The sequence below is a fragment of the Podarcis melisellensis genome (genome assembly GCF_964234715.1).
Source record: "Podarcis melisellensis genome assembly, chromosome: 2".
In the NCBI taxonomy this organism is placed as follows: Eukaryota; Metazoa; Chordata; class Lepidosauria; order Squamata; family Lacertidae; genus Podarcis; species Podarcis melisellensis.
In genome coordinates, this window is record NC_138529.1 from 61805284 (window position 1) to 61824520 (window position 19237).

The 19237-nt window shown below is 43.7% G+C and overlaps 1 protein-coding gene and 1 long non-coding RNA gene across 2 annotated transcripts; one reads left to right on the forward strand and one right to left on the reverse strand.

Annotated features, from left to right (window-relative positions):
• Positions 1 to 1899: 1899 nt before the first annotated feature.
• SMIM3 (small integral membrane protein 3) lies at positions 1900 to 18427 on the forward strand. Its single transcript, XM_081897101.1, has 2 exons — positions 1900 to 2258; positions 16419 to 18427. The coding sequence occupies exon 2, from the start codon at positions 16436 to 16438 to the stop codon at positions 16619 to 16621; it is 186 nt and encodes a 61-aa protein (XP_081753227.1). The 5' UTR covers positions 1900 to 2258; positions 16419 to 16435; the 3' UTR covers positions 16622 to 18427.
• Positions 2346 to 4732, reverse strand: LOC309361880. The gene is made up of 2 exons (XR_014164685.1): positions 4650 to 4732; positions 2346 to 4001 (listed from the first exon to the last, which is right to left on the reverse strand). It is a non-coding gene; the product is annotated as an uncharacterized lncRNA (long non-coding RNA).
• Positions 18428 to 19237: the final 810 nt, after the last annotated feature.

The following is a 19237-nucleotide window of genomic DNA, read 5'->3' on the forward strand; positions in this document are numbered from 1 at the left end:
TTAACAGCGTGGACTTCATGGAGCTTCACTTGCTGAAGATCCCCAGCACAGGACTTAGCTGAGCATGTATAGATGCCTGTGAAATTGACACCATGGCCTGAAATGCTTCAGGATGTTAGCAGAGGTGAACCAAGGTCCACCCAGGTTGCCCATTTAGGGAGGCAGGAAGGGTGGGGCCTTGAGGTGCAACAAGTTAACAATCGAATTGCTCATGGAGGAGTGGATGAGCTTCTGGCAGGGCAGATATAGACACTGGCTCTCAAGCAATGCCCAGATCATTGTGTGGGATGGGGTCCATAACAACTTTGACAGTGGAAACCCTAGGGATGTGTTAGAAGGCCGCAAAGTGTGTGCGTGTGCGATTTAGCTGAAATGGGATGTGTGTGTCTGAGAGTGAGGTTTGTGAATTTCATTAGATTTCATTTCCCTTTCTTATGCTTCTGCCAAGTACAGGGCTTGCTAACTATTTAGTCCAGGGGTTGTCTGTCAACGTGGTCCCTACCGCCCACTAGTGGGTGTTTCAGGATTCTAGGTGGGCGGTTGTGGGTTCTATGGCACAAGCTGAATCCTCCTTCCATCGAGCACTGGTGGGCGGTAAGGAAATTTTACCATCAAGAAAGATGCATTAGTAGGTGGTAGGTATAAAAGGTTGACTGCCCCTGATTTAGTCAATCCCACTGCACAATTGTCTGTTTTGAATAGAGTTTTAGTCATCACTGGCAATATAAGAGTCTCAGTATAGTGTTGTGAGTGCACCACTCAGCTCTCAGAAACAGACACCATAGCAGGCTTCCAGGAAAATATGACTTCCATGACTCACATTACTTCATCCAGCACGTGTATTTTCATAATTCTGACAGTGAAGAGAGAACATAAACAAAAAAACAAAAAACAGCTGTTGATTTCAGAAAACTAAGAGCAAGCTGCAATTCTCTTTTATATTACTGTATTCTTTCATGCAGTACAGGGCAAAGTCCTGACATTAATGATTCCAGTGCTGAACCTCAAGTGAAGTCTTGCATATGTTCACATTCTGGGGCCACATTTTATGCAGTTGCTTATCTACATGAATGCATTTTACTTCCGCATAGGAAAACCACATGTACTCTCTGATACTAAGTAAAAGTGTGGGAAATGTGCATGTTCCATGCAACAGGAAGTTGAGAGAAATGGATCCAATGAAGTAAGCTCTTCCTTAAGAAAACTCACATTACAGCATGTTTCCTGGTCTTTAAGGTGCCACCAAACTCTTTACTATGATGGTGGGTTCTCACCAGGTCTACATGTGTATGTCTGCGTATGTCAGAGTTTTTATTTTGCGTAAAGCAGCTCATATATCACTGTGGCCATGAGTGCACATGTTTCCACTGGGTCTAGGGGCTACTCCAGACCCAGAAATCTTTTAAAATTAACATCAGTGGGTTTTTTTCCTTAAAAAATGTTTAGGGGTACTCTCATTTTGACTCAAGAAAATCACCATTTTATAGCTCAGATCGGGGAAAATAAATACAGTAAATGGACAAAAGTACAAAGATTCTCAAAGTGTTTAGGGGTATGCGTTCCCCTGCGTCCCCCCAGAAAAAAGCACTGATTAACATATATCATATATATTATCTCATGCATGATATCATACATGATAATCACCCATCATATATCCATAATAAATAATAGCTTCATTGTTATACAACCATTTTGGTTTGTTTTTCTTTTTTCTTTGACAAGCTACTTTATACTTAAATATCTCCTCGTCATGCTATTTCTGATGAGAGGGTATACAACTGGATACTGGTATATCAATCAAACCTATCAAATCAAACTAAGGTTTTGCACTTCGCATGTGGCCACTAGGTGGCCCGCTCGCCTTTGATGTCGCGGGGGCGGGGCGTAGTAGCGCGGCTGCCCAGGCAAAGCCTGATCTTCCCAGCAGCGCAAACGAGGCGAGCGCGGAGTTCCAGCGCGCGGAGCAAGCGAGAGGCAAACTTTCGCTTTTGTTCGAATTCCCTTTTCCGGGCGTGGAAGGCGGCATCCCGTTGGCCAGAGCAGGGTCTGCGGGGTGGAAGTTGTCCGGCGGGCTCGGAGAAAGAGGATCCCAGCTGCCGGGTGTGCGTGAACTTACTCCCCACTTTTCTTCGTCCAGTTATTCGGCGGCCCGCGGATTTTGCGCTCCTTTGGACCAGACTCTCGCAAGCCGAGCAGGCGACTCTCCAGGCGGGGTTTGGAAGCAGCCCGGAGACTCAAGAGTAGCATAAGAAACTCCTGTAAGTCCTCTTTGTAGCGATGAGCAGCGACTTGTCCGTGAATTTTTACTCTCGAGAGAGGCGAGTGCCACGATTTGTTTTGCTTGCTTGCTTGCTTGCTTTATTCGTCGCTTTCATATTCCTCCAACACCTTCTTCATGTCAGTTTCTCTTCACTTCCTTTCCCGTTTGCATTTAGCATTGCTCCGATTTCTGTTTGCTTGCTTGTTTGCCTTGGAGATCAGTAATAGTTTTAAGTCCCAAGGGAAATTCCACAAGTAGCTCGTCAATAAGAAAGGGCTCTATCCATGCCATCTTTGATCTTCATTTCAGAAAGTCATTGGATTATTTTTTTTCAGGAAAGTGAGTGATCTTGCCCTGCAAGATCAGGTTACTACCCTGCAAGACCCATTTGTAGGTTTCCTTCTACACTGGGGCATTTAAGGTGGTAGCAAACCTTCTCTTATGACTATTTTATTCTGGTGAGCATCGCTTAAGCTAAACCTTTGACACACGCGCACACATTTATATATCTGTATATACTGCTCTTTTAGATATGCCTATGCTGTTCGTTTTATATTTAGCTTTTTTCCTGTGGTTTATAATATAAGTATGAGATCTTTAAATGTGCATTGTGTGTATTCTTGCCTATCATTTCTATAGCAACTATTGTAAAGCTATCACTAACAAAAACTACGAGATGAAACCAAGATGTAAAAGGTTGTGCGGTTTGCTGTTCGTATCCTGGTTTTTGGCAACAGTTCCTCTGTTGTTGGATCCTTATCTCCAGACTGTTTCCAAAAGGCAATTGTTTTCCTTCATTTCCCTGTAGCAAAATATGGGGAAAACCCATAGAGTTGGGCACATGCGATGACTAGACATAGTTAACTCACCCACATGCATATACAAAGGGAAGCCAGTACCTATAACAGTGATGCTTACATTAATCACCTGTGATGGCCTATGTACATTATACATTTTGTTGCCCACACAGTGTTGTGTAACCGTCTCCATTCCCAGTAGCGAAATGACGCTAATTCAGTACTTATCCAAAGGAATTGCAGTGAGCTGGAATTCATTGGCACGTCTAATTGCCTTTATCGGTGCTTGAAAAAGAACTGGGAGTGGCTCTCAGGCTACAGAATGTATATGATCTCCCATATGTGTATATGTTTGATTGTTTCAGATGATATTCTGTTATTTTAATTTTTCACTTTCTCTTGGTTTTCAACCCATTTCTGGTTAGTGCGTTTGCAGTCTTCTCTATGCAGCTGATCAGAAAGGGACAATTGCAAGGCGTGTCACCAGGTTCATCTTTTGATTCAAAGAAATAAACGCATTCCTACTCTAGTCCGTTTAATTGTGACAGACGTACCTAAATGCAAAGAAAGTCAAATATAAGGTTGGAAGTTTTATGTTGCTTGTATGGATTTCATAACCATACTAACCACAGATGTGCTGTGTCTTTATTTTGTTTTCTTCCTCCCCTCTTTCTGTTTATAGCTTCTGGCATGAACAAAAGCTATGGGGAAGCTTCCTATCTGCTATGTTTTCCACTTTCCAAGTAACCCTTTGAAGTTTTAAAGGAAAGGTTGGATAGGGATGCTTTAGATATATTTTAAAAATCTCTATTAGTTCAGGCGTTTGGAAAAGATCGGGTGTGGTACAGCACAAGATGTTGAACTACTGTTCAACTCCTTTTTCGTTCTTGGATTATCTGTATGACTCTGGACAAGTCCTTTATTTTTCAGCTTCTCTTACCTATCTGTGAAATGGAAATAACAGCAATTCAGCTCACAGGATTGTTGTGACGTTAAGGGCGGGCATGAAATAAAGATGGTAAAAGGACATTGTAAATTACCAGCAATACTAACAAATTCCACTGTGTTCTAAATCACTTGGTAGCTTTCTGCCACACAGCCTATCATATTCAGTGTGCCAGTTTGCCATCATTTAGATGTCCGCACCCTTAACTGTTGTACCATTTGTATCCTGATCAGTAGTGTTTGGGCACTGACTTAGCATTGGATATTCCGCTGTTTCTCTTGTGCTGCTTTTGAGAGACATCTGGCTGGTTTAGACAATACTCGAAGAAGCTGTCCCCCACAAGGCATGTTTCCTCCTCCATCTCCAGCCATCCATACTGAAACGGCCTGTCCGGATGTGAATGAGCACATGTCAAATCCTACACACACGTAGGGGAAATTGACATGTCTGGTTCCCAGATAAAACCCAGAAATCAACTGCACACTTTTAGACCTTTACATGTAATATTATTACTATTTATTGCATTTAGGTTTTCTTTTCTTTTTAATTGCCGAACAACTGAAATCAGTTAACAAGCAGAAAGCGAAATACAATAAACACAAACTTCCTAAAGTGTCCATGCAATAATACTATAAAACAATCCTACCACATGCTGCTAAAGTGCAGAATGCAAAATAGATGCATATTTGGATGGGTCCCGCTTGCAGGGATGGCAGGAGGCAGTGGAGATGGTGATTCCTTGCTTTGGAATTCTGGGGCTGAAGGAATTCCAGGTGAAGGCAGACAAGTGAAAGTGACATAAATGCAGATTATCTGGCCTGGAACCTCAGTCTCTGCCTCACAAATGGAAATTGCTCCTACCTCCTCCCTTACTGATGATTTGAAGGCTGCCTGCTTTCCTAGGTTCTTAACGTCCTCAGTTACAGTGCTTGTATATTTTGATTTTATTCTGTGAACTGCCCTGCAGGTATAGGGCGGTATATAAATTCAATAAATGATAACAATAATCTGTTCATTGTAAAGTGATGGGGCCCCTTTACACACTCTCTCTCTCTCTCTCCCCCCCCCCTCTCTCTCTCTCTCTCTCTCTCTCTCTCTCTCTCTCTCTCTCTCCTCTACTTCAGGCACCTAGCCAGAAACCTTGTGGTAAGGGGGGGGGGAATCACTTACAGAACTGCAAGATCATAAACACAGGTATCTGTCTATGTTGGAAGGGATTTAATTGCATTGCTTCTTAATGAGCAATTGGATAGGATGCTGCCTGAAGCCTTCCCCACCCCCTCCTTATATCTCCAGTCTTAAAAAGAGCCAGAGTATTTTTAAAAATAAAAGCTGAACCTTCAAGGAAGGACTGGTAATGTTTCTGAAAAGGGACCTCCCATTAAGAGGCAGCTTCAGGCGGCAGATTTGGCGTGGCATTATTAGAATATTGTATGTCCATTTAGTTTTTTAGTATTATTTTGTGTCGTGCTAAGAGCACCATTTTTATTTTTATACCTGGCCACCAAAATAATCTCAGACTGGCTTCCTCTGCTCTCAGATAAGGTGCTGCCTCATTTTCATGCCTCTGCTTTGATTAGACTTCTCCCTGCTGATTTGTTTCCACTATCTTTGGAAAGCAAGAGATTTTTCAGTCAAATTAGGACTGACCCTTAACCAGTCAAGCAAGCTATGTGCTTTAATAATACATCTTCCACTCCTGTTGATTTTGAAATAGTTTTCTGCAGAGAGGCAGTTTCTATCCAAGAAAGATACTTGTTAAATAAATAAACAATTAACATTTAAGTATTGTGTAGCTTACATAGGACAGAGTTTTTGTCAATTATGTTGTGTTTCTAACTGCATGACAGGGATGCCATTCCCCCCATTGTTTCTGGCAGTGTCAGGTTATTAATTGGAAACATCTATACAGCGGTACCTCGGGTTAAGAACTTAATTCGTTCTGGAGGTCCGTTCTTAACCTAAAACTGTTCTTAACCTAAAGCACCACTTTAGCTAATGGGGCCTCCCGCTGCTGCCACACCGTCACCGCGCGATTTCTGTTCTCATCCTGAAGCAAAGTTCTTAATCCGAGGTACTATTTCTGGGTTAGTGGAGTCTGTAACCTGAAGCATATGTAACCTGAGGTACAACTGTACTACACTAGGGGTAGGGAACAGCGTTAGAAACTCAGATATAGAAGCTAGGAGCCAAATGACTCCTTAAACCAGGGTGACAGTTGCCAAAACGGAATGTCTAGGTGCCATTTTGTGGCCAGATGTCTTGGAAGTTGTATTTTCCAATACTACGTTTTGGTTCCTGAAATTCCTTCTGATTGTGCTGATAAAATATCACGAATAGAATTCTACAGGAAGCTGTTACTAGTGTGTGAAACCAGCCAAGATCCAAGGATCCCCAGCCATGTACCTCCAGATGGTGGAGACGTCAGGTACCACCCTGGTGCCCGGGCATCTTCATGTGGTTGCAAGTAGGTGATAGCCAGGTGCAAAATGCACATGGCGAATTTTGAACATTGGTAGGGAACCTGTGGCCCTCTGGATGTTGTTAGGTTATGAAACCCATCTTCTTTTGCAACTGGCTGTTAACCAGAAGGTTGGTGGTTCAAGCCCAGCCAGAGATGACTGTGGGCAGGATTCCTGCATTGTAGGGAGTTGGACGAGATGACTCTCAATGTCCCTTCCAACTCTACAGCTCTGTGATTCTTACAATGCTGGCCGGAGCGGATGGGAATTGGGATCCTGCAACATCTGGAGGGCCACAGGCTCCCCCCCCCCGTTCTACACCTTACCCCTCATTGGTGCCGAACTGTGTATAAATTAAGGCATGGAGTGGGAGATGGGTGTCCCATTGCTGACTTCCATATGTTCCAAGATCTCCATATGCACCATCAATAACTGGTACATGGATCACACGTATGGGAGCCTATGCATGTTGTTGCAGGGTATGTGCCTTGGGTTTATGCAAATGGAGACCTGGAAAGATTGGAGGCTGGGGCAGAACTTGTAGAATGGACTCCCAATGTGCTGGTTTCCACACAAGTAAATACCCCAAGTGACCCTTATAAGCAATCCAGCAGGTCTGTGTGTGCCAAGGGCAGCTGCTTAATCTGTGTTGATAGCATTGCTATAGTTCTTTAACGTTTTATTTAAATATCTGCCCAGGAACAAACTTTTGAATCTTTTATCTGCCCTATCCTCTGGACCCATTCATTGTTATCATTTAAGAGCAATAAGGTTGCATTGCTCTGTTCCACTGCGCACAGTTTGAGCCAAGTGTTGACTTTTGCCTTTTGTTTCCGTTCCTGTATAATGCCATACCTTATGGATAATGGAGTTTCGTGTTTATTTGAAAGTAGCAAAGGCCTGACACATGCAACAGAATGAGGTGATGGTTGTACACTGTGGCATTTGCTCCCACAAGATGACCAACTTGGACAGCTTTAAAAGAGGATTAGGCAGATTCATGGAGCCTAAAGCAATCAATGGCTACTAGCAACAATAGCCATGTTCTGGCTCTCCTGTCAAAGGCAGGATGCCTCTGCTGCTGGGAATCATCAGAGAAGAGAGTGCTGTTCCATCCATTTGCCACAGGATGCTGAACTAAATGGGCCTGATCCACCAGGACTCTTCTTATGCTTTTACCCTGGTACCAATTACCAGCAGGCCCAGCTTTGGGGGGGCTCTACTGCCTAATGGCTGCCTGGACTTTTGTATTTCTGGTTATAAGTTTAGGGTTGTTCTGTTGTAGCCTATTAAGACAGTGGGGTTGGGGTTACTGAACCATGTGCCCTGCTAAATGAAATGCATCAAGTACTGTTTGATACAATATGATAAACACCTGATATGTGGGTGAACACCTTGTTGGTCACCCTCCCAACAAGAATTAAAACTTTTCAGGTGAACTCGAAGAACAACCCCAGCTCCTGCTGTGCTGGAGTCACTTAAGAACTAGCAGGGATTTCCTTGGGGGGCGGAATGTGCAGGCAGTAGTCAGTGTACAACCAGATGGGGTGGTCACTTTTGGCTGGGAGGGCTGTAATGTTAGGGTAGACATAGATTTAGATGAATTTACCCCAGAAGTAGGGTGGCCAGGTAAACTGGGCAGGGCCTGCAAAAAGTAGTAACAAGAGCAACAGGTCCATCGAATCATAGAGTTGGAAGGGGCCATCTAGTTCAAGCCCTTGCAATGCTGTCATCTCAGCTAAAGCATCCATGACAGATGGCCATCCAACCTCTGCTTAGAAACCTCCAAAGAAGGAGAGTCCACCACCTCCTGAGGGAGACCGTTCCATGTTTATAGTCTTTGCATTTGAACACCCAACATTTGAATCTCTTAAAATTTGAGTAACCTGCTCTTGGATCTTCTCCAAGCTCCACCAAACTCTCTCTCTCTTCATTAAACACCAGGATTCAGAGCACAGTGCCTGTTGGGTTCTCCCCCCCCTTTTTTTGTCTGTCGGCAAGCTAGTTTAAATGTGGAGCCCTCTGTGCTGCGTGATAGTAATAAATAGGTTTGTGGGTTTCTTACAAACAGCCTGTGTTTTAACAAGTAATCCCTTGAAGGCATTAAGATGGGTGTAGCCTGGCCTTTGAATCTCCACAGGTTTTGACGTCATGTTATCTTTCTGATCTGGAGCACTTCAGAGAATTGGCACAGTGACTCCAGCTTAACCTGTTCTTGCTGATGTCAAAGTGGCAACAAGCGTCACCAAACTTTGAGGATAAATTACAAAAATGGTACAGCCAAGATGAAGTCAGGCTGCTTGGTCGGAGCAACTTGCCCATTGTACACAATCCCATGGTCATCGCATAACAAGTTGCACCGTTGCGTAAGCTTTTTCTTCATATGACATTTTTATCACACCCTGTCACTCAGATCAGCACAGCACTGGGGCCTCACAACAACCCTTTGAGGTAGGTTAAAGTGAGAGGGAATGATGTGCCCAAGAGAGGCAAGTAAGTAAGCAAGGATTACTTATGCTTCTTATACTGAAACCTAGGTCCCTTACATGGTGGCACGATGCCCGCAGACAGCCCCTTCGCCAGCTGCCTCTTCCAGTTTTCTGTTTTGTTTAATTTGTACTGTGCTGGCTGAAAAGCAATGTGCAGGCACCTAGCAAGTCTACCTTCTTCCCTCGCATTTCCTAGAAATGCCTCTGAGCCACACATGGAACCCTTCATCGGAATGGAAAGGAAGAAGAAGAGGCAAAGAGAGGTGTAGCCCTTCACTTCGAACCTCCTGCTCATACTCATACACATGATGTGTGGTACTATCTCATTTCCATGACAACAAGCATAAGAGGAAGTTACTGCTGCTCCTGTGAACTTAATGGCTAAGCAGGGCTTTGGTACCCAGGTCTCCTAGATCCATGCCCAACACGTTGCTCCAAAGGTTGGTGGGAGCTTTAGTGTAACAACATATGGAGGACCAGATGTTCCTCATCCCTGTTCTACTCATGGTACGACCATGGCTGTCAGAAAGCTGTGTTTGAAGTCGATTGCTTTTGTAATGAATTAATGGGACTCGCCGGCTTTAAATCTCAAGTATTCCAGCATCCCAGTTTAGTTCTGTGTGTGACATGAATGTGGACATGAAGTCCAAGCAAAATTAATAAGATTACTGAGGCTGCTCACGACATGAGGAAGCGTCCAGGGATCAGAGCCTGGAGCCAGAAAACGTTTGTCAGTGTAGGAAATAACTGAGTTTCACTCGGAGCAAATCAACAGCTTAGATTACTGCTTGCCAGGAAGTTCATTCCAAATAACGACAGCACTAATGCACTTCTCTGTAAACGGAGCATGGAGCACACATTTTCCTGTGCTGTGCGTAGGCTCTGCCTCACACACACACTCATAGAAGGAAGGCCTTCCATTTCAGCAGAAGCTTGCCAGCAAATTCCTCCACTGAAACACGCCTCAGCCTGCCTATGACATAGGAGAGTCTTATTCCACGTAAGACTGACATGGAAACCCACAAAATAGCATTGCGGTGAAACTTGAATCCCAAATTAAACTAGCACTCCCAACCAGCCTGCACTCCCAGGAATCCTGCTCATGAATTATATTCCTGACAGAGCCACTGTGGTTATCTTTCCTAAATTTTGAACCATGATTTTTGGTTAACATTTTATTTTTCAGTTTATTGACATCTTTAGTCAATGGAGTGTCCTTTTAGGCTGCAACTAAGAGATCTACAGAACCAAGAGTAGACCCAGTGGATGGGAATTGCAGGGAAGCAGATTTTGGCTAAAACATAAGGAGTAACTTCTTAAAACCAAGGTCCCTTCTGCACTATATAGTTAAAACAGCCATGGCTTCCTCTACAGAATTCTGTAGAGATTTAAAGTGTCAGCATTGTTAGAAGTTTCCCTGTTTCCCTCACAGAGCTACAATTTGCAGAGTCATTCCCTCGTCTTCCTGGGGTACTAAAATAAAATTGTGTACACACATATATACACACACACATATAATAAAATAAAAAAACTATTTTAAAACAACAACAGCACACATGTAAGAACAATTCATATCCATCACAGGTAGCAACTGGAATAAAGAGCTCTGTTTAGAAAGCTTGTGGAAAGAGGAATGTTTTTAGCAGGCACTGAAATGACAGTAGTAGAGAAGGCATTGATCTGATATATAATGTGACCAAAGTTCCCTTCCACAGGAAGGGTGCCACCATTCTCAAAGTCTGATTCTGACCTTGTGAAGAATGCACTTCCTGATAGCATGGTATCTGCAGGATACCCTCTCCTTCAGAATGTAGTGATTGGTTGGTTATGCAGAAGGTGAGATGAACTTTTGAGTAACCTAGTCCCAGCACCTGGAGCCTAGTCCAGTAGCTAATTGGCAGCCAGTGCAGTTATTTCCACAATGACTTACTATATTCTGCCCCACATTTTGCATGAGGTGGCAGCTTCCAAGTCCTGCCCCACATACAGCACATTGCAGCAACCAACCTGGAGGTTACTGGATGACTGTGATTAGGCTGCCCCAACCCAGAAATGGCTGTAGCTCTCTTCCCAACTGAAGCTGGTAAAAGGCACTCCTAGTCACTGAGATCACCTGGGCCTCTAAGCGACAGAGATGTGGGAGTACAACCCCAATTGAAAGCAGACTCAGGAATGGCCCATCCATGTTGCCTCCATCTGCCCAGGATTTATAGTCAGTTTATCGGCCCCCACCTAACCCACCACCAAGTCCAGGCACTATGTTCAGGGCTTGCATAGCCTCTCCTGATTCAGAAGTTGCAGAGAAACATCAACATATGATGACACCTCCATTTCCCATTAATAGCAGACATTTTTATAGCACGTATTTACAGTTGAGTGCCACAATTGGTTCTTATTGAGATGATTGGTTACCAGAGCAGAGGTTAGCATTCTTCATACTTCGTCAGTGTTCTGAATTAGGATAGTCCTAGGACAAAATTCCCCATGAAAACTCGTGGCAAATAGGTTTGCTGAAACAACAATTGCATGTCCTTTTCTTCTTGCATACATGATAGCAGTTTTGTTCCACTAAGGCTTATCCTAAAGTGGACATTTTCTCTGTATTTTTATAACTTACTTTGCCAGGAAGCGGACGAGCTGCTTTTTTGACCTAGGGCATTTAACAGCAGTTAGAGTCCAACAAAATCTGGAAGGCCACAGGATTCCCATCCCTGCTTACATTTATTTATAACCTGCCTTTCAGGATACAAATCCTTCCAAAGTGGCTCGCAACTAACTACATATTTTTAAAACACAATAAACAACATGTTAAAAAGCTACCAGGATCTTTCCCACAGGGCAGCTGATGGTAGATCACCCTAGGTTGGGCGGAGGGAGGTGGTCTGAGGCGGTCTTCTTAGGAAATACTGTGTTTTGATGTGTTTTCCCCAAAGCACTTTTGATCTGAATTGAGAAACAGAATGATGTGGCTGTGTTTTGAGCTGATAATGTGTACACGGCCTTAGTCCGGATTCGACCCACTGACAGAATCAGGTGTTGAGCCTCTTGTTGAGAAAGAATGGATTGGTTTGCTTTGTAGGCTGATGTTGACTGGAGAGGCAGGCAAGCAAGCAAGCAAATAAATAAATGAATGTTAACAGGATCAAAAGATCAGGGTGGGAAACAGCAACGTATCCAGCTGGCAGGGGTTTGCACACAGTTTGGTGTCATCAGTTGCTTCATTCGTGTAAAGAAATGGATTTCGTGACTCAGGAAACCATGATTAAGTACAGGTGAGATGCCTCAAGACTGCTGAATCAGACACGAAATCTGCGTCAACGCCTACTGTAGTTTAAATATACACAGAGGCAGTCCGTGTGACTGGAGATTTGGCAAGGATTTTTTACTCCATCACTAATTTTATTTGCCCAGGCAAAATCTTCCCTGGAGACTGGACAGATGAGAGGGAGGGTCCCATGGGCATAGGAGCTGCAAGCTTCCTACCAGAGGCACTTCTGCCATTGGGCAAAGTAAGGTCTCAGGCAGCATATATCCTCCTGAGCTCCCTGACCAAACTGTTCTGTTGGAGAAGAGAGCTGTGCGTCACACCCCTTGCCATCCACATTTATATCTATCCTGCTGACCTCCCTCAGGGGCAGGGTAGTGCCTCTTTGCTAGTACCGAAGTAGGAGGCACTATGAATGGGTGTGCATCATTTTATCCTTTGCCTCAGGCAGCCAAATGTCTTGGGCCAGCCTTGCTTCATACATAGACACACTCCGGCAGTTCATGGGACACCAGTTGGATTCATCCAGGAGAAGAGAGGGCGAGGGAGAGAACTGCAGCAATTTATTAGCCTGGGATGTCCATTGTTTCTCATTAAGGTAGATAGTATTGTGCAGATACTGGTGTGTATGTTGAGGTTAAGGTGATGGAATTCAGGGCTATAACTCTTTTTGGTTGAGGGGCTAAGAACTTTAGATGCTTGCCTTTGGAGAGGGAAAGGGCCTTGCAGAGGTCCTGTTCTGATCCTTTGAACCCAGAAATGGGGATCCTGTGGGCATCAGGGAAATCCTCTGCAGGCACATATTTACCCCCTGGGTGCCACACTGGCAACCTCTGCCCTATGGTATTGTTTTGCCACCTTCCTTTTCTTGCAGGTGCATACACACATCTGTGCAGTTACCAAAAAAGGTAGTGGGGAATATTTTTGGAGGGCAATTGCTTCTTCTTGAATCATCCCTGCTAGATTAAAAAAGCAAACAGGTGTCAGCTTGCCTGAAGTTGGACAGCAAACTGATCAGAATGGTTCATTGCAGATGCTCAGTGCCTCTATGACTGCAGCCTAATCCAGCAAAGCATATTCTGCTGTGGCAATATGCTGCTGAGAGAGAAGAGACTCTGGCTACTTACAATTGATTGGATGGGAGCCAAATTGCTTGCTTTTGAGCTGACTCATTACGGAACTTATTACACACACACACACACACACACACACAGTGCATATCTAATCTATCTAATCTTTAGGTCATCCATTGGTGTTGATAGGAACTTGTAAAAGGAGGCAAAGAACCAGGGGACACCCCCCCCCATAGTGGAGGACAACATAGCAATTAGGTAGCTTACACACAACTGAACAATTCCTCTCCCTCCCCTGCCCTCCACTGTTCCATTTTTAAGGCACATTTTCACATTCAGATGGCATAAATGATGTACTGTATCTCATTTTTTTAGCATACAAAAGGCCTGCCAGTTTGCAGAGAATCTGTGGTGTTTCTTGAGAAGATTTATACACTGATATCCTGCAGCACGTTCGGGGTTTTTAATGGGTACAATTCTTAGGCCAGGTAGAGAGCTCTAGAGGGCCACATCTGGCCTGTAGATCTGATGTTCCCCATCCTTGTTTTGAAATAATCGGTATTTGGCACCCTTCCAGGCTAATTCAACTTTGACTCTCCTGCATTAAGTCAACATGTTTCTATCTCACTGAGGGGCAGAATAGCAGAGTTGTTCATTTTTTCCATCAGATTATACAATAGTGGCGCAGTTAAAATAATGACATGTAATGAATACTAATGAAGAGCCAGCATTTTACGATGCCTTTTTATTGGAGGGTATCAGAGTACTGATTTTCCTTTTACAGCTCCCTTCCCTCCTCAAGATACCTTATTAAACAGAACATTTCCTCACCATGTGGCTTAAGAAGTATGAACAGCAGCCCACACTCTCCCTGAGAACTGCCTCCCTTCTGTGCCACCATGCACAGTTTCACATTTTGATGTTACGAGCATGTGGCGGGGTTGCGCAGCAGTGTTTTGCAACAAAGCCCTCCTTTTGTTTCTGTGACATTTTGTGGAAATGCAGTCCTCTGAAATAAATAACATTCACTGTATTCTTTGATGCACAATTGGATCAGTTGTTAGTTTAGCACATGCACCAAATTATGCTCTAGCTTCATGACCCGCTCCAGACCCTCTTTCCATTGAGTAGGAATTCAGACTTAAAAGTCCTATATCTGGGTGGGATTCAGCTAATGAATCCCTTTGACAGAAGCCTGTGCAAGGGCTTTCATTTGCACAATGGGGTTTCCTCTAGTTCTCCTGGTGGCAATCAGGAGAATCCCCAGAACAGCGCATGGAAGAAGGTGGGTGGGTGGGACTGTTCCATTTAGCAACCTGAAATGCTTGCACTGACGGAACATTCAACATAGTACAGTGGTACCTCAGGTTACAGACGCTTCAGGTTACAGACGCCTCAGGTTACAGACTCCGCTAACCCAGAAATAGTACCTCGGATTAAGAACTTTGCTTCAGGATGAGAACAGAAATCACGTGGTGGCGGCACAGCGGCAGTGGGAGGCCCCATTAGCTAAAGTGGTGCTTCAGGTTAAGAACAGTTTCAGGTTAAGAATGGACCTCCGGAACAAATTAAGATCTTAACCTGAGGTACCACTGTACAACATTGAATTCCTTCCTCTATGTACAATATACTAGTCACTACAGCAAACTAGCTGAGAAAGCCACAACACATGAAATAACATTTGTTGTTGTTGTTGTTTAGTCGTTTAGTCGTTTAGTCGTGTCCGACTCTTCGTGACCCCATGGACCAGAGCACGCCAGGCACTCCTGTCTTCCACTGCCTCCTGCAGTTTGGTCAGACTCATGTTTGTAGCTTCGAGAACACTGTCCAACCATCTCACCCTCTGTCGTCCCCTTCTCCTTGTGCCCTCAATCTTTCCCAACATCAGGGTCTTTTCCAGGGAGTCTTCTCTTCTCATGAGGTGGCCAAAGTATTGGAGCCTCAGCTTCAGGATCTGTCCTTCCAGTGAGCACTCAGGGCTGATTTCCTTAAGAATGGATAGGTTTGATCTTCTTGCAGTCCATGGGACTCTCAAGCATCTCCTCCAGACCATAATTCAAAAGCATCAATTCTTCAGCGATCAGCCTTCTTTATGGTCCAGCTCTCACTTCCATACATCACTACTGGGAAAACCATGGCTTTAACTATACGGACCTATATACGGAAATAACATTAAATGACATCTATTTCTGTGTAGTGCCTGGATGGCAGGCAGGCAAGCATAGAAGTGATCCATCGCATCTGATCCCACGCAGCAGTGTTGGCACAGATCAAATCCTTACATCCTTAAGGCTGCAATCATATGCCTATTTATGTGCCAGAAAGCCCCACTGCATGAAGTGGGGCTTGAGTAAGTATTGTTGCATGCTACCCCAATCTCTGAGCAGTATGAGATTCCAGGGGTTCCAGGTACTTACCCAGGGTTCGTGTTTCCTTTTGGAAATGGGGCACAACAGAGACTGTTGTGGCCTTATGATACTATATATGGTTTATTTACACATATATACAACCTGAGCCTATGGTGGAGGGGTTCACAGCATTAAAGCCTCAAAAGGGCCTTGTTTCTCCCATAGCTGCAGCTATGGCAGAGATCAACCATTGCTGTGCCTCTCTGGCTTTCCAGCTCGCTGCTTTGCTACTCTGCCACATTATTCTTCCTAACATCTCTATGCTGTAAACTTTGGTTTTATCTGTTGAGGAATTTGATTCTTTGTCCTCTTAATGGTCCATCACCCAGGTGGTCACTTCAACACAGGAAGCTAGCCAGGCTTAATTAGCTCTGATTAGATTTTAACCCTTGCTGGACCTGGGGATTAGAGAGGTCTGGCACCCATCTTAGCACCCCAAGCATTGATTAAAGTCTAACACTTACTAGATCTAGGGATTAGGGGTGTCTGGAACCCACAAACTCATAACAATATGTATAGATAGAAGTGCCCTGCATGTCTTCTTCTGGACCGAATGAAGTGCAGATAAGTCTTCTAACTTACATAAATTTCAAGCAGCCTATCCAAGCTCTGTTATTTCAAGGCTGGAGGTAGGGAAAGGTTATGTGCTTGTCACCTGTGATGATTGCATTTGTTCTGTGTCCTGTTTTATTGATACTTGTCTTCTTCTTTGCTTTAGGGAGGAACAGGAAGAGCATGGATGTTTATGGAAACATAGAGCCCACACAGTTTCCCCTTCCAAAGCACATCTTGGAAGTGTGGGTCATCGTCCTGATTATCCTGGTCACCATCGTTGTCATGACATCCCTGCTCTTGTGCCCAGCGACAGCAGTGATCATTTACAGAGTCCGGACACACCCGATACATAATGGAGCCGTGTGAAACTTGCTTCCATGTCACTATGTTTGGCTTTGCTTTTGAGAAACATGGGATAAAAAAGGATTATAGGGAAACTGTCAGTTTATCAGGCTTTCTCTGACACCAGGCCAAGATCTGAGAAGACAATGGAGGCATGCCAACAAGCATATGACAGCAGCACAGAAACTATGGTCATGTGACGAGGACGTCACATGTCACCAGAAGTGCCCCAGAAGCCTGGCTGCACAATACAATCTGTGTCCCTAATGCTCCACATCCAGGACTTTATCACCAGTTATGGAATCAAGTTGGCTGGTTCAGGATTCCAGATGGTTCTTGTTTTGGATTTTTGGTGTGTCCTTTTATTTGAAAAATGGTTCTTCATGTTTACTGGGCAAGCTGTTCCAAAGGACTAAGGAACTGGCAAAAACAGATGTCAGAAAGGAATAATGAAATGTAATCCAAAAAAACCCCTCCATGTAGATTCCAGATGTGGAAACACAACCTGTTTTATCTATCCCCTTCAAATTGAGACATAGGCATAGACATATTCGGTAAAAACCATATGGGGGAAAGCTTTGATTGCTCCCAGCTGGAATGTTGGTCATTCTTTCTTCCCTTCAAGATCCCTCTAATCCAAACAGCAGCAGCCAAAAAGGGATTTGGGGGGGGGGGGAGAAATGAGATGTAGGTAGATAAGTGAAGTAATCGTATTTGTGGTATACAGTTACAAAATGATATACTCATCATTAAACATCTATTTTTAAGGAACCTAATAAAATCTAATAAAAAAAAACAGAGGAGGGGAGAATGAGATTTGAACAAAGTAATTTGCTGTCAGGGAACAGTTTAGAATAAGGTTACCAGATTTTTTTCAATGAATCCGGGGACACTTTTCAACTTCAATAGGAATGATAGGATTTTGTCAGGGGACTGGTTTGTAAATCCGGGGAGTGTCCCCAAGAAACGGGGACGTCTGGTAACCTTAGTTTAGAATGTGGCAATGAAAAAATTGAGCGAAAGAGGCTTTCTTTTGCGGTTGGGTTTGTGAAACTGTGTGCATCTTGCAGTTCTGTGAATGGGATGGGATGGCCTTTCCTAGTTGTACTGAAGGAATGGCAACTAGGGAATAAACTTGTAAAGACTGGGGATCTTTGCAGCTGTGATGCGATACAAGTAGTTTGGCTGTTCCATCCATCCCCCTGTTTCACACGCGCCCTCAGGCAACTGTCCATTAATGTGTTCCCTTTCTACTAATGAGGTTACTAGATGTTTATTTCTGCCTGACAACAGTGAACATATAATTGGTATGAGCATGCAACAATTTATTGTAGTTCCTGCGTGATTCATTTCCCTTCTCTCGTGGCTACTGCTGGCCTCTACTGCTGTGTCTTTTCTTGACAGTCATCTGTTCCCTCATACGGCAGAACTGGCAACTCCTAGTCCAAAGAGGGCTCTTGGGCCTTCACTGTCTGCACATGAGGGAAAGGTTCAGCAGCTATTCTTGCTGCTATGTGGTGTTGAAGGAAGACTCAAGATCAGCCAGACCTCTCAATTCCGCTCAGCCACAAGTGGCACTGCAACATCCTGCCAGGCCAGGTGTTAGATGTTGTCCGTTCGTAGTTCAGAGCTGGGGATAGTCTACTTATAAATCTGTTTTTATGGAAAGAAACACTCCACCCTGTGAAAAATGGTTTCAGAGGTTCAAGTAGAATTTGTTTGTGTATTGTACATAAAAGTGGATGCATTTCCATTAATTGTATCAGCAGTAAACTCCTCCTGAAACTGTGATATTGTGGCAAATCCATGTAATAAACGTTTGTTATTTTATTTTTTCGCATTTGTGAACAGTTTATCATGAAACATCTCAAAATGATTTCGCAGTAGAAGCATCAACAGTTAAAAACAATTCCATATTTTTAAAAATAAGGTCTTTTGTAGAACCCAACAGACAATGGAAATAACGCCTCTCTGATGTGCAATGGGAGGGAAATAATAATAATAATAATAATAATAATAATAATAATAATAATAATAATGGTAGTAGTAGTTTTATTTGTACCCTGCCCATCTGACTCAGTTGCCCCCACACTGAAGGTCTGGTTCCTATTTTGGTTGAATGAATCTCCTGCTCTCCTGCAGAGCACAGTGTTCGATTAAGTATATAAGGGATTAGACTATCTTTCAGGTTGTTTTGTGCACAACTATCATTTCAATATCAGGCATTGTTGAATTAACTGCCTGCTTTTTTTCTTGGGCTTTCTACACAAGTCTCTTTTCTGCAATTACTCCTGATTGTTCCTATATGAGCACTCGTGAGTGACACCAATCTCATAGTGCAATCTGGCTGAGCATCCTTGCATCTTATGTATGGTTATTATGGGCTGTCTCAAATAGAAAATTGCTGTTGCTCATTTTCATGTTCTTCCTATTCCCTGCCTCTGGGGTAGCAAACATGAAACCCCTCAGAAGCATGGCTAATGGTCTGGGACGATGGGAGCCAAGAGTCCACAAAATCTGGAGGGCACCACCTTGATAATTGCTGCCCTACCCCATGCTCTGCAATTCCTCATTTTTCGTCCTGGGACACAGGAAAGCTCATCTTTTTTCTTTTTTGAATTTCAATTAGAAATAAATATA

Coding starts and splice junctions, on each gene's coding strand:
- SMIM3 (XM_081897101.1), top strand. CDS start 16,436: ATGGATGTTTATGGAAACATAGAGCCCACACAGTTTCCCCTTCCAAAG.